This window comes from Sphaerodactylus townsendi, linkage group LG02, assembly GCF_021028975.2.
Source record: "Sphaerodactylus townsendi isolate TG3544 linkage group LG02, MPM_Stown_v2.3, whole genome shotgun sequence".
NCBI lineage: Eukaryota > Metazoa > Chordata > Lepidosauria > Squamata > Sphaerodactylidae > Sphaerodactylus > Sphaerodactylus townsendi.
The window spans coordinates 20,344,190-20,359,192 of record NC_059426.1 but is presented as its reverse complement, the minus strand read 5'-3'; the positions used below and the strand labels follow the sequence as shown (position 1 = coordinate 20,359,192).

General features: G+C 43.0%; 1 protein-coding gene across 2 annotated transcripts; it reads right to left on the bottom strand.

Annotated features, from left to right (window-relative positions):
• Positions 1 to 2,309: 2,309 nt before the first annotated feature.
• LOC125425754 lies at positions 2,310 to 14,779 on the bottom strand. Of its 2 annotated transcripts, XM_048483339.1 has the most exons (4): positions 14,674 to 14,779; positions 10,747 to 10,813; positions 8,955 to 9,001; positions 2,310 to 6,225 (listed from the first exon to the last, which is right to left on the bottom strand). In XM_048483339.1, exons 2-4 carry the CDS (start codon positions 10,784 to 10,786, stop codon positions 3,184 to 3,186), a joined length of 3,129 nt encoding a protein of 1,042 aa, XP_048339296.1. In that variant the 5' UTR covers positions 10,787 to 10,813; positions 14,674 to 14,779; the 3' UTR covers positions 2,310 to 3,183. The 2 variants fall into 2 exon arrangements, with proteins under 2 accessions (XP_048339296.1, XP_048339297.1); XM_048483340.1 differs by lacking the exons at positions 8,955 to 9,001; positions 10,747 to 10,813; positions 14,674 to 14,779 and adding an exon at positions 7,684 to 7,754.
• Between the last annotated feature and the right edge of the window lie 224 nt (positions 14,780 to 15,003).

Sequence of the window (15,003 nt, the reverse complement as noted above, 5' to 3'; positions counted from 1 at the left end):
TCTAAAAGCCCTCAGCCAAGCGGCTGATTCCAAGGAGTTTTGACAAGGGCTGCATAGGGCACGCAATTCGGGAGTCCAGTTATGAAAAAATTTGGACTGAAGGGAATTCAAGGAGTGGTTAATAGCTTGAATCCAAATTGGAACTCCGTAAAGCAATCTCGAGGCGACTTTGACATTGGAGCATGGGACTAGCCCAGGGTCACCCAGTAAGCTTCCATGGTAGAGGATTCACAACTAGGTATCTCAGCTCTAAGCTAACAGCCTAATCACTATACCATCCTGGGTATCCTACTATATAAAAGGTTAGCCAGGGTGATGACGACTCACTTCTAGCCAATTGCCACGCACAACTCAGGGGCGGGGTTTACACAGAACACTAACAGAACAGCAGAAGGTGGTGGTTACTCTCTTCTGAGCTCATCCTTCTCCCACACTGCTGAATCATTACAGTCACTGTTCCAACTACAGATGCCTGAGAAGGAGCAGGAATAGACATCAGCTGCTCCCCATGGGAAGACTGCGCCTGCTGGCAGCCACTACTGCACCATTAACTGTTGTGTGGTGATAGAGGCATCTGGAAAGTGGAGAAGGCATCCAGGAACAAGAGGAGGAGGAGGAGGAGGAGGGGATGGAGCTGGTGGCACGAGGCAGAGGGGAGAGGAAGGGTCGCCCCCATGGGTGGGTGCCATTAATCCTTGCGTGCTAATGTAGGCATCTGGGAAGAGGAGGAGGACAAGGGGCGAGCTGGCGATGTGTGATCAAGGGGGGAGGAAAAGCAGGAATGGTTGGCCCCCTCGGTGGGTGCTGATAACCCACCAACAGTTCTCCACAACACGTTATATCAGTTCATGCAACGGGCTTTACTGCGAGTCAACGATAAATATCTTTTAAAATAAAATCTGTACAATTAATTATAGTTTTCAACCCTCCTACAGAAGTTATGTAGGCATATTTCACCAATTTTAAATAAAATGCTGAGCTATATATTTTTTTACAAATCAGACCTTTTGGAGAAAATCTGCAGATGTCCCAGAACTTGGTAAACACTTACAAAGCACATTTTATTTCTCATTGCTGGAGTGGAAAATAGCAACATGCGAAGTACACACAGAATTAATTTAGGCACAGATGGCTTCTGTCTAACCAGTATTTTTGGGTTTTGTGTTCTGCCGTAGTATATTTTGAAGAATCCAGAGCACAGCCTCCAGTCGTTCTGGACTCAGTTTTAACATTTGTTCTCGACTATTCGGCATCTCTGACAGTGAGCTTGCAGACATTCTTGGATTTTCAACTGCAGATGAATTTGCAACAAGAGACCTGAGCAACTCCGTAGCTGTGGCAGCAACACCCGGAACAATGCTTGGTCTTGCAGAATGCAGAGCCTCACTAGGGCCGCCTTCTGGGGCCTTCCCTAAATCTATAAGAGCCCTTTCTATTGCTTTCTCAAGATGCTTAAAAGTTTCCATGTCTAAATCAAGTGTGCCTGGAATATTCTAAACAAAACCAGATAAAGTAGTTTAAGCATTGAGGTGTACAATAAATAGTAATTATGACAATGACAAACTTCCTTGTAACAGTGAGTCTCTTACAGTTTTTCAGACTGCAAAATGCTGGTTTATTGCAGAACCATACATACATTGCTCATGACTACTTGGTCCACCCACTTCATTTGACAAGCCTATACAATTGTTAACATCTATACATTAGGCTGATTCTGAAAAGAATGAGATCTCGAATCTAACAGGCACAGCATTAGCTATTATCTGTCATCTGTGGGCTCTCCTCCATTGGTTGAGCTGTTGTGATGTCATGAACAGTTCACAAAAATACCAGCTATTCAGATCGAAACAGACACTAACAAAAAATACGGGGTCTATAAGAGTAACAAATACTTAATATGAATTAAGGAAGCCTAAGCAATAGGAATATACCATACAAGAATACTGTTTTTGCTATTACAGTTACATAATGGCCAAAATGTGGCTGAGGAGAAGGATGGCCAAAGAGACAATATATGTTCTTTCTAGAAGTTCTGTGCCAGCAATGAGAGCACAAAGTTAAAATGACTGCCTGCCAATCATCAAACGTCTCCCATTACAAACTTGTCCTAAGCCAAGTTTCAGCAGTGAAATCTGCTGGATCCGCAAATCCAGGCAACCTGCAAGCTCTGGGCTTGTTGGTGTAGTTTAACCAGTGGGTATTAAACTTTTTAGGCAAAAAACATTTGTGAAAATGTTTGCTTTTGCAGCTCTCAACTAAGATAAAAAAAGGGAAAGACTATATGTGGAAATGTGTTTGCTGTTTTGTTTCCTTCCCCGAATTTTCGACATGGGGTAGGCTATAAATCTAGCTAACAAAGAATTTAAAAAGCATTGGGGGAAAATTCTCAAATATGGCCTAGAGCTGGGTTGTGCTACTGGTAGGCAAAGAAACTTTTGTACAGTGAACTGGGAACTTGCGAGTTAAGAAATAGCAAGCTGAGTAGCAATGAAATGGATAAAAGCACTAAAAAAACCCCCTAGTGCTTGAAGCCAACGAGTATAATCCTTGAAGTCTGAATCCATCTCTAACATTAGCCATTTTAGCCAGTGCAGTGCTTGAAGAAACTACCAAGAAGATGGCTTTAACATGTGCTCTATTTGCTGAATTATATTCTTGAATGATGTGATATCACTGAGGGAGCAGAAGAAGTCATGGACTTCTCCCCATGGTTCTTTAAAAGGGCTATATGCTGGTAACTTTCAACAGCCTTGAAAAGAATTCAGATCCAAAAATTTTGTGGACAATGAGTATGTCCATGCACACTATCCAACAGTCACTATCCAATAGCTACTTGCCTCAGTCACACAAAGGAAAAATTACACACCCCCGTGGCATCAGTGCCAGCCGTGTGACCAGAATCTAGTTTGATCACATCATTGAAACACCCTTATCTGTACACAACAAAGGCAACGCTGTCCAGGGAACAATGCTGGTTCATAGTCCAGGCAACCTGCAAGTGCCGGGCTTGTTGGTGTAGTTTAACCAGTTGGTATTAAACTTTTTAGGCAATGCAGGATTCTTCAATTTGCAGTTTCTCATGTTTCTTCAGTACATTCAGCTTCAACATTTATGTTGAACGGTTGCCTATAACCCTGACGTCCTACCGAGAAGGAAAAGATAAATGCATCAAAGAACACTGTCCTATACATGCTGCCTCCAGGGGTCATATTTAACGGCTTTTTCACGCCCAAGAGTCAGACAATCAGTTCTTACCAGTGCATTTCCTGTCGTACGCCAAGAAGCTGGAAATTTACTCGCAGATGCTTTGTCTGGAAGATTTTTCCCAAAATTTTGTAGGGGTGGGTCAGTTGGAGCAGGAGGCTTGCTGAATACTTTTTTGGGTTTGACGTCATCTCGTTTCTTCTCACTTTTCAGCTTCAAGCTTTCCTTTTTCATCACGCCAGGGGAGGCTATTGTTTTAATATCCTTTCTGTTATCTGCCGGGATTAGTTTTGGAGCAGGTGGTTCATAATGTTTTCTGCCTTTCTCTTTCAAAACATCCTTCGGCACAGTCCCGCCAGTTGGCTTTTCCTTCTTCACTTGCATATTCATCGCTCCTTGTTGCAGATGGCACGGCACAATATCCTTTTTAGGACACCTGTCGGCCTTCTTTTTACCTTTGGGTCTCTGATGCAGTCTGCTTGTCAACTTCGTTTCTTCCTCAGATTCGGAATGTAAATACAGAAATGTCTGGGGGTTTACTGGAAAAGTGGGCTTGGACAGATAACTCGGAGGCCTGGAGAGGTAGTTTTTAAGTTCAGCCTGGACACCAATATCGTGGGCGCTCAAAAATGACGAAGAGGAGTATACATCAGAGACTCTTGCTAAAGGTTCATTGAACGGCTGGTTTCTCAATACTGCTTCATACCCTCTCTTTGAATTTGGAACGTCCGGTTTATCACAGCCAGGCAGCCCATGGCATTCTTTTCTACAGCCTTGTTTTATTTTGGGGGGAGGAAGTGGGAAGTTGGTCTGAGTTTCACTTTGGGTTGTTTCGATGCCCAAAACACTGTTGACAGAAGTATCTGGCTTCTCGACTTTTAAGGCGACTTTTTTGGGCGGGGACATGAAATCATTGGTCTGAGTTTCTTTGTGAAGTTCATCTGTTTCAAAAACACTGCTTACAGGAACGCCTGGTTTCCCTCCTAAGCTGACAATATTTGGCAATATTTTGCTAAGATTGTCCTTGGAATGACTTTTTTCTTTCTCAGATACGCTGATGGTTTTACCTCCAGATGAACTTTCTTCAATTTTTTGCAAAGATGTACCTCCAGGTGAACTTTCTTCAATGTTCAGCAAAGATGTGTTACAGGATTCATCCTTTGTTTCTACCTCTTTGCTCATCCCTGTTTCACAATTGATACGTGTGGGGAGATCCTTAAAGTTCTTCTGTAAAACAGATGTTAAACCTTTTATTTCTGAATCTGAAAGTTTGTCTCTGTGATCTTCTTTCAAAAGTCTGTTCAAAAGAGACTTGAGATTTTTTAATTCATCTTCTGAAAACCTGTCTTGTAGGCTTTGAGTTAAGGAAGAAGTCGAATGCGCCGTTTCCTCGTGTTTAAATGAGACTTTTTCATTATTTCCCTTGGGTAGTGATTCTTCGGTTACTACAGGAAAGAAATTTTCCAGTACTTTCCTCAACTCTTCCTCTGTAATCAATCCTATCTCTGAAAGTCGTTCTAAAAGATGATCTTGAATCTTTTTGTTCAATACAGACTTCAGAGTGGCAATCTCATTTTCTGAAAGTGTTTCTAAGACAAAATTCTGAATACTTTCACTGAACATAGACTTCTGTTGTGTTGAACGTATTCCTGGAAGATCCACCTCAGAGGAAATGTGGCTTCCTTCAGGTAAATCTCTCCCCAGGGCCATGGTGAGTTCATCTTTCACATTCAAGGACAGCTGCTGGCACACTTTTTCAAAGTTGTCTTTTGTACTCAGTCCAGTTTCTGAAAGTTTATCTTTAAAGTGATCTTGGAGTCCTTTGCTTAAAAATGACTTTAGACTGGCTATTTCTGCTTTTAAAAGTTTTTCAATCAGAGTGTCATTGACAGTTTTGTTTGGATCAGATTTGGGACTTATTTCTGGTCCTGAAAGTTTAATATTATCTAAAGATTTCTTAGGTAACTCTGTTTCTGTGCTCGTTGGTAATCTTACTCTAATGATTTCCAATGACTTTGGGGGGCACTCCTTCTCTAAGCCCGCCTCTGTGTTGGTTCCTACTGAACTTCTTTGGGTTTTCTGATGCAAAGCAGGTTCTCTGTCATCCATTTTGCTTTCCAATAGATCAGTCTCTCTAATGACTAGCTGATTTTCTTGAATGCTTGGCATGGGTCCAGTTTTGGAACTTTCTTGTGATTGACTCTCACTTAGTGATTTTAATGTTATTATCTCCGTTCGTGACATTCCTTCCTTGGACAAATGTTTCTTTCTCTTGAGCAAATCTTCCTTAGGAACCTTCTGATTATTCTCAGATAGTTCCATGCCTGGGATTATCCCATGGGCAGAAAGTTTTCCTATGAGACTGGCTTGCAAGTTTTGACTTGCAACAGTTTTCAAATTACATATGTCCTGTTCTGAAAGCCTCTCTCGAGAGCATGGTTTTCTTCCCAGAAGTAAATTTTTCCCCTTAATGTCTGACAAGCACTCCACATCCATGCTATCTTCCAGTTCTTCTGATATCTCTGCTTCCAAAAGTCTTTCTTCAACCAGATTTTCAACATGCTTGCTTAAAAGTGATTTCAGTGCTATTACTTTTGTAAGTCTGTTGACAAGAAAGTCTTCAAAAGACCTTTTAAAAGAAACATGAACCTGTTTTACTTCTGATTCTGATAGTTTCTGGGAGAGATCTGCTTCAACTGCCGGGGGCTTTGGTTCTTCCTCTATCTGTTTGGTAAACTGTGGTTCTTTCTCTTCTATTTCAATGTTCTTTTCTATTAGTCTTAGGATAGAAAGCTGCTTATCACCCTTAACCAATTTAGTGTCTGAACTACTGGCAGATTTTGTTGGAGATTTTGGATGAGGTGGGTCTTGGTCTTCTTGTTCTTTGGTTTCAACATATGGGCGCTCTTTATCTAAATGACTCAACATGGATATTTCTTTAGGAGGTACAGGGGGTTGTACTCCTCTTATATGTCTCAAGAAAGGTTCAAATTTGTCCCCACTGAAAACTGCTTCCTGGAACTGTGAAGAGAGAGAGAAAGAGAAAAAAACAAGGACAAAATTGTGATATTTTCAAGGCTTCAATATGAATGTCAAGAGAGAAAATATAGGGATCTCATCTATTATGTTGGAATATCTCCTCCGCAGAGTCTTCCTTGGTGGTTCTCCCTTCCAAGTGCTGACCTTGCTTAGCTTCCAAGATCCGAGAAGCAGAGGTGGTTTGCCATTGCCTTCCTATGCAGAGTCTTCCTTGGTGGTTTCCCTACCAAGTACTGATTCTGCTTAGCTTCTGAGATCTGCAAAGCAGAGTTAGTTTGCCATTGACTTTCTGCAAAGTCTTCCTTGGCAGTCTCCCTTCCAAGTACTGACCTTGCTTAGCAGTGGCGTATTTGCCTAGGGATATGGGGTACCCTATGTCCCCGGGCACCCCCCTAGTGGAGGGCACAAAAATTTCAGGTTCATTTGTGTGTTTTTTCTATTTTTAGTGCTTTTTCAGTTTTTGGCCTGGGGCGCAGTTTTTAGGCTAGCAGCACCACAATTTCAGGGATTTTTTTCAGGAGACTCTCCTGATGATACCACCCAAATTAGGTAAGGTTTGGTTCAGGGGGTCCAAAGTTATGGACTCCCAAAAGGGGTGCCCCATCCCCCATTGTTTCCAATGGGAGCTAATAGGAGATGGGGGCTACACCTTTGAGGGTCCATAACTTTGGACCCCTGAACCAAACTTCACCAAACCTGGGTGATATCATCAGGAGAGTCTCCTAGATAAACTCTGAAATTTTGATGCTGCTAGCTTAACAATTGCACCCCTGACAGCAGGCACCCCCAAATTTCCCCAGATTATCCTTTTAAATCCACCCCCTTCGGCATGAACTTAAAGGGAGAATCTGAGGTCCCCAGTTTAAATGTTGAAAGTGATGCTGTTTCAGGGTGGGGGAGAATCCACCCCAAAACAGCATCACTTTCAATGTTGTTTTAACTTGGGGCCCCAGATTCTCCCTTTAAGGTGGATTTAAAAGAAGAATCCATTGAAAGTGATGCTGTTTGGGGGTGGATTCCACTGGAGGTGTTTTGTGAGAGATGATGCCGACATTTGTTTGGTAAATGTTTTGCTGGGGGTGATTTGTGAGAGATTTAAATGCTTAATACACACTTGCATTGGCTTGGAGCTGTTTCTCAGGCTAACAACCTACCTCACAGGGTTGGTGTGAGGACAAAATTAGGAAAGAGAGTTGGTGGGGAGAGAGCCATGTATGTTTTGCTGGGGGTGGGAGGTGTTTTGTGAGCTGGTGCAAAAAATCATTGTTTGGTTGTGGTGGGGGAGGGTGGCCGCCCATACAGGGTGGGGGTGCCAAATTCAGATTTTGTCCCTGGGCTCCAGTTTGCCTAGATACACTTCTGCTGCTTAGCTTTTGAGATCTGACAAAATTAGGCTATATCATGCTACTTTCCCGCCCAGGAGAAATATGTAAGACTCACAAATTATTTTTTCAGCCAATTTTGAAGACAATAAGATGTGCCTAAGAAAAACAGGAAATACTGCATACAAATAATAAAGGTTAGTATTCATAAATTCCACCAATGTAAGTATTATTTCTGAGAGAGGAGGAACTAAACAAACCCATTGCAGCCAGCAGGCTTAAATCTGAACAATACACGCCATACAATGTTTTTGTTAACATTATAACATGTCTGACCAAAGCACTGAACATTCAGATGTAAAAATGTTTACACGGAATGGGTATCTCTCTTTGTTACATGTTGAAAACTCCCATTACTCAAAGACCACTAAAAAAGTCTGGCCTAGACAAAGCTCTAATATTGAAGGAGGAAGTAAGGAACATGACAAGACTTTTCCCCTCAAATGTATTGCAGAAAAGGTAATACCCCTTGATCTTGTTTAGAAAATCTGAGTGCTACTTCACTTGACATGCTCAACATGGCTCACAACCAAAAAACCATAAGAAAGCAAAAGGACAACAAGAACATAGCAGTAAATCAATTCAGTATGAACCAGTTAAATGAAAAGCACACCAATAAAAAAGCAAACCAGAGCAGTCAAAAACAATACTTATAAAATGACCGTTGGTTCTTACCTGTGAAAGGTCCTTCTCCTCTGAGCATTGGAGGACATCTTTTCTGGGTAATTTCCACCACGGGCAAGCAGAGGCATGGGGGGGGGGTGGCGCCTGGGGCAACACCTGTTCTGGCCGCCCCCCCATGCCCCACTTACCTTACTTGGCGGGATCCTGCTGTGGGCCGCCCCCTGGCTCGGCCTGGCCCTGCCAGGGTGCTCTTTCAGCCGGTAGAGCCTTTGCCAGCTGAAGAAGCAGCCTGGTGGGGCAGGCAAGAAGAAAGGGGTGTGGGGGGGTGAGTCTCTGCCCCCCCCAGCTGGTGTGCACCAAGGGACATGTGGCCCCACATGTTAACATGAGCGCTCCGCCTCTGTTGACAATGGAGGAAGGAACTAGATCAATTGTGGGGATTACCCAGAAAAGATGTCCTCCAGCTCAGAGGGAGGACGATGTCATTGGCTTGGAACCCACCACTGAGAACATAGCTGAAAATCTAGCAATCAGACACAAGAAATAAAATGAAGTTAGATTAGAGCAATCTATTGAACTAATTTCCATATGGGAGCCATTTTGATAGAAAATGATATAAGGCAACATCCTCTTTCCCATACCCACTTTTATTTAACTGTATACAAATTTTAATAATACTAAATCTCCTTGCCAGTTATTTCTTACCTCAACTTCTCTCCAAGGCCACGGTGATATGATTTCGTTAACTGATTCTAGAAACATTTAACCAGAATAGAGACATTTAACCAAAACATGTACAAAAAAGATATACTTTTTAAAATTTAGACATTTGTAATGTATTTTATTTCATCTCTTACATCTGATTTATTTACTTTCAGTTATGAAGCTTTATAAAACCTAAAATATATTCCTTAGCATAATATGCCAAATCACTGGAGTGGAATCACAAACTTTCTTTAACCTGTGAACATTTTTAGAATTCTGAAATAGGCTGGTGGGCCCAGCCACAAAATGGCTGCTGCAGGAGGCAACTGCACCCCTCCCCGCACCCTGAGGAAGTCCAAGTGCAGGGGAAAAGGAAGCAGTTTAAACACTACAAAGGAAGAGTGAGAAAAAGAATAAAACCATCACCATGGTAACAACCGCTGCAGAATCACCATGATTTCAATCTGCATGGCTTATCAGATCTCCAATAGCCAATCAGAAGTTGTGTTGGGAAGAGTTCTATCTGGCCCCACCCACTTTCTAAGAACATTTGGCAGGCACTAGGTAAGGTGTTGGGAACCCCTGGGAACTCCTGCGCTAAAATAACTTTTTGTTACACGTACTGCCCACTATATAATCAGTTTTTAGTCAGTACTTCAAAGAATAAATTGCCTAAGCAGCTACAATTCAGTAAATATCACTTTTGTAGTGATCAGGAACATTTTAATTTATAGGATGTGTCAGGGTCAGGTTGAGGGCGTGTTCTGAAGTTACATGATTTCTACGTGTGGAGGCCAGATTCACATATGGACCACAGTGCATAAACAAATGGGTCTTGGACCTCCCCCCATGGTGTTTTCCCAACCTGAAAGAAAATCAGGTTGTAGTAGTCAAGAGTGTCAGACTATGATCTTGGGCTGTTTTTGCATAATAAAAACGCCCCGTGCTACATCTGGGAGTGCGGCTGCCGCGGCGATCTTTACCCTGCTGTTGACATTGCACTGCTCCCTGGCTCTCCTCCACTTGCACTGCGAAGTCTTTGGCAATGTCTTCTAGGCATGCATGGGCAACCTCCGCTTCCCCCGTTCTGATTGGCTATATCCCCCCCGTGTGCGCTCCCTCCACTCACTTTCTCCAATTTAGTTGATTCTGCACAAAACAGGCGCTGGGACTAGGCCCCCTCCCATCTAAAATCCCTGCATGTGCGAGGGAATCGCAGTACTCTGCCCCCCCAAAAAAACTCCTTGCGTGTGTAAGGGAATCACTGCCCTCCTGTTTGCAGCGTCTTCACACACCGTTTTTCTGCAAGCCACCAGCGCAACAGAGGGGCATTCCAAAAGGTCCTCAACCTTCGAAGCTCTGGAAAGTCCCGTAGCAAAGCCACTGCTGCGGGGCGGGGCCAGGGCAACAGCATGGCAGACATGCTGCAGCGCCAGGTGCTGTGGGGAACTCCCCACTGTGCTGGGGCATTCACCATGCCAACAATAGGGCGTTTTTAACGTGCAAAAAAACTCTTGGAGACCTGGAACTGCATCCTTATTTTGCCATGCAAGGTTCGTGGGTGACCTTGGGTTGCACAGTCAGAGGGTAACCTACTTCATAGGGTGGAGAGAGGAGGGAAGAGAAGAATGTTGGAAGTTAATTTGGGTCTCCATTGGGAGAAAAGTGGGGTCTTAAGCAAATAAAGACAGAGTGGGGGTTACTAACAGCACGTAGTCCCCTGTGAAAGGACATGCCTTCCAGTTCTTGACGTACATGTACAGCAATCTCTTGGAAAGAGATGGTAGCTTACCTGATGGTTTTGGTGCCTCAATCTCATCTGCAAATTTCATAGAAACCTCACCCTCAGAACATGAGTCCTTCAATAGTTCAGAGGCAGAATACCAGGTAATAAAATAACAAGATAGAAAAACAGGAAGTAAAGTAAAAGTGAGTATCTTTAAAATCTTAATCATACCAACATTGTTAAACTAACAATCAGATTGAAACTGATGTGCAAAGAGGCAGATCAGAACATACACACTTATGAACTTTTTATTTTTTATAATTCTGACTTAAGATCCAATGGCCCTTTCATATGCTTGTCCCAGTGTATATGGGAAGATACTAAGGAAGTACCAATTAAAGGGCAGCCTAAATATAGTGTAAATTGTGCTGCATATAAATACATGCATTATTTATTTATCTGCTTATTTATAATTACTAAACTGAGGCTACAGTTTACATTATAAGGAGACAAGGAGTCTCAAAGAAGTTTACAAACTCCTTCCTTTCCTCTCCTCACAACTGACACCTTGTGAAGTACCCTGTTTCCCCGAATATAAGACATCCCCTGAAAATAAGACATAGTAGAGGTTTTGCTGAAGTGCAAAATATAAGGCATCCCCCAAAAGTAAGACATAGCAAAGTTTTTGTTTGGAAGCATGCCCAATGAACAGAACACAGAAAAATAAGACATCCCCTGAAAATAAGACATAGCGCATCTTTGGGAGCAAAAATTAATATAAGACACTGTCTTATTTTCGGGGAAACACGGTAGGTGAGGCTGAAAGAGTTCCAAAGAACAGTGACTAGACCAAAGAAACCCAGCAGGTATTATGTGTAGGAGTGGGGAAACAAATCCAATTCACCAGATAAGAATCCACTGCTCATGTGGAAGAGTGGGGAACCAAACCTGGTTCTCCAGATTAGAATCTACCTGCTGTTAACCTACCACCATGCTGGCTCTTTAGCACTGTGTAATTCTTGGTCTGTATCACCTTGTAGTATTTTGTACAAATCTTTTCAATCATTCAACATTTTGTGGGAAAAGTTCAGCTAATTTTACAGAAAAGTGCAGTTGGTTCTTTATTTCATGCACCTGTCCTATGGGACTCATACATAAATTTTTGAGTACCATGTGGCTGGAAATTTACAGGCAAAAAAAATCTAAACATGTTATCAGGAAAAGGATAACTCAGCAATTGAAAGGTATGAAAGTAAAATATTCTTGAAAATTTGTTGGAGAGATTTACAGTTATTTAGTATATGGAAGTTTCCTGAAAGCGTGCTTCTGTATTACACACAGATCTGTTATATATAATTTTAGCTGTCACACTGTCAGGGATTTTACCTAGTTGACTGAGATGCATTCCTAACTAAATGTAGTTGTTACAAAATATATTGCCGGTGACTGTATCTAGTTGATTGAGATGCATTCCTACCTCAATGTAATCGCTACAAAATATATGTAACCAGCCTACAATATGTCACCACTTCTGTAATGGGACAGTCTTTCCTTGATCTGTTCTTTATGGCTTAACACACTGAGTAGATATCTAGGGCTCATTCCGCACACGCAAAATAATGCACTTTCAAGCTGCTTTCACAACTGTTTTTGCCATTCCGCACAGCTTCAAAGAGCCCTGAAAGCAGCTTGAAAGTGCATTATTCTGCGTGTGCGGAATGAGCCTAGGCTTACCCCTGAAACTTCTGGTCTCATGGGAAACAGGATGTTTCAGCTGTCTTGTGGAGGCAGGAGGTCAGGTGGCTTTATCTCTATCTGTTGCCAACCTTAGGGGCACTTCGGCTCCGAAAAAACTCTTTCTCACATTATTTGGGAAAATTGGAAGGGGGGGGCTAACTTCTGAATAAAGGAGATAGCAAAAGCCATGTTCGCCAGAACTGGCTTCATATTAGGTCTTGGACCTTGAATCAATAAACAAACTCTGTATTGGGATGCTGTGTGGTTTCCAGGCTGCATGGCTGTGTTCCAGAAGCATTCTCTCCTGACGTTCGCCACCATCCATGCATCTGCATTCCAGATTTGTTGCACAAGATGCCAGCCGAATGCAGGCGAGAAGCGATCAGGAAAGAATACTGCTAGGCTTCGACCGCCAACAGCTACCTGACACTGGTATTCAGTCGTGAAAGCCTTCGACAATACACTGAACTCTGTATTGTTGCTCAGCAGCATTTATTGGGAGGCACTGTTTATTGGTTGGCAAGCTGGGTGCTTCGTTGCCTCCCAATAAACGCTGCTAATCAGCAATACAGAGTTCGTTTATTGACTCAAGGTCTGAGACCTAACACACACCTCCTATAGAGAATCATGGAAATTATACTTTCATGAAGAAAGTAAATGAGCTTTAGTCACTGCCGACAAAGAAAAAATTACTGGTAATCAGTTTATGGCTACTTCCACATGCAGATGATGCTTCCTTATACTCTCATTGCCACAGCAAATGCATGTGCATGTGCAGTGCAATAAAAGGCCTACATTAGGACATTCTCTGTGGCATCCCCTCAAGCTTGCCTTCCTCTCCCCCCATTGCTAGAGTACTTTTTGCCAGCTTTTTTTAAAGGTAGTAGTTTATTGTTATAATGCCGTGGTGGCGAACCTATGGCACTCCAGATGTTCACGGACTACAATTCCCATCTGACCCTGCCAGCATGGCCAATTGGCTGTGCTGGCAGGGGCCTGGTTGGATGGCGGTTGGTATCGCTTGGAAACGGGACATATGGCGGTATATCAAGGGGGAAAGCCAGCAAAAAGCCGACTGATGGCAGGTGGAGTGGGAATGGCAGGCACAGAAGGATATGGAGAGAAAATGGGACCCAATGAGGGTGTGGCAGTCTGAAAATCCACACTTTCCTACCCACACAGTGTGAGCAAACCTGCTTTGAGTACTATATATCTGGAATCATTGTGCTGAAGCAGTTTGTAGGGGGGAACTGTCATGAGGGAGGGGATGATGAAGTATTGCATGATGGTGTTGTACAGAACCTAAAATAATAACCTTCCCGGGGGAGGGAGGTCAATGTGGAAGCAGCCTAATGGCCAAAATACAAGGGACGGAGGATACAGACCCATTCTGTGGCTGCCAATGCCAGTTTTAAAGCATTTGTAGTTCTTTAAAACTTGCCAGACCAAACTGTGTAGTGGTTAAGGTTTCACACTAGGATCTGGAAACCCAGGTTTGAATCCCCACTCTGCGATATACGCTTGCTGGGTGACCATGGGCCAGTCGCACATACTCAGTCTCGACTCTGGCAAGTATTTGGATGAGAAACCACACTGAAGAATACCAGGACTGTGACATGGAGGCAGGCCGTGGCAAACTACCTCTGAGCATCTCTTGCCTGGAAAACACTATGGCGTCGTCAGAAGTCAGTTGTGCCTTTGACAGCAAAAAAAAAAAAAAAAGGAAAATGATGAACTGGTTGGGCCTACAGCTTGGTGGCCTTGGGAGCTAATTTTCCATAGTGCCTTTTCAAGTGAAGGAACAGCCATGAGTGAGGCTGTTCCTGCCCCTGAAAAGTTACAGGGAGAAACAAAAGCTCCTAGAGCCAGGTCGAGACTAGAGCCTTGTGGCAATTTTCAAAGAACGACAAATGCTTTTAAAACGGTGTGGGTGGACCAAGGATGGGCCCATAGCCTCATTCACTAGGATTTTGGCCCTAAGTCTTCAGAGCAGCTAAGCTTTGAGAGGGCAATGAACAGTCTGCTGTGTTACAGTTGTATACCCCATAATCAAGATGAGGTCACTGATCTGTTCACCTGAGGGCATTCCTGTTGAACAAATGCCACTAAATCTGAATGACTGAAAATGGAAAACCTTAGAACTTCAAGTGACGATCTCCATTGGAAAAATACAAAGTATAGATCGATTCACTACTGAGGAAGTATGGATAGATTCACCACTGAAAAACATGCGCACACTGTCGGCATCGCACTTACCTGAACTGGCTGTGGATATGCTATGGCAGATTCTTTTCTTGCTGGGATGGCTGGTTCCTCGTCTACAGCTTTGCTCTCAGGAATGTCAAAGGAAGCGCTTTCCGAATCGGCTGTTTCAGTATGGCTATCTGAACATTCTGCTAGGATCTCACTAGAACTGGACAGAGTTGTTTCTGACTCCTGGCAAGTTTCAACTGCTTGGGCCATACTTTCCACGCTCTCCACAGTATCCACAGGTTGAAGAGAAGCAGGAGCCAGCGTTGGATCAGAAGGCAAGGTCTCAGGAGATTTTAGGAAATCATCATCCTTTTCTGAGTCTGTCTCTGAATC

Bases quoted from the DNA above. Each gene is read 5' to 3' on its own strand.
- LOC125425754 (XM_048483339.1), bottom strand. From the start codon at position 10,786: ATGAAATTTGCAGATGAGATTGAGGCACCAAAACCATCAG. The intron at 9,002-10,746 runs GTAAGCTACCAT...AAATGTTTCTAG, and splicing joins TGAGGCACCAAAACCATCAG to AATCAGTTAACGAAATCATA. The intron at 6,226-8,954 runs GTAAGAAATAAC...CTCTCTTCACAG, and splicing joins GGCCTTGGAGAGAAGTTGAG to TTCCAGGAAGCAGTTTTCAG.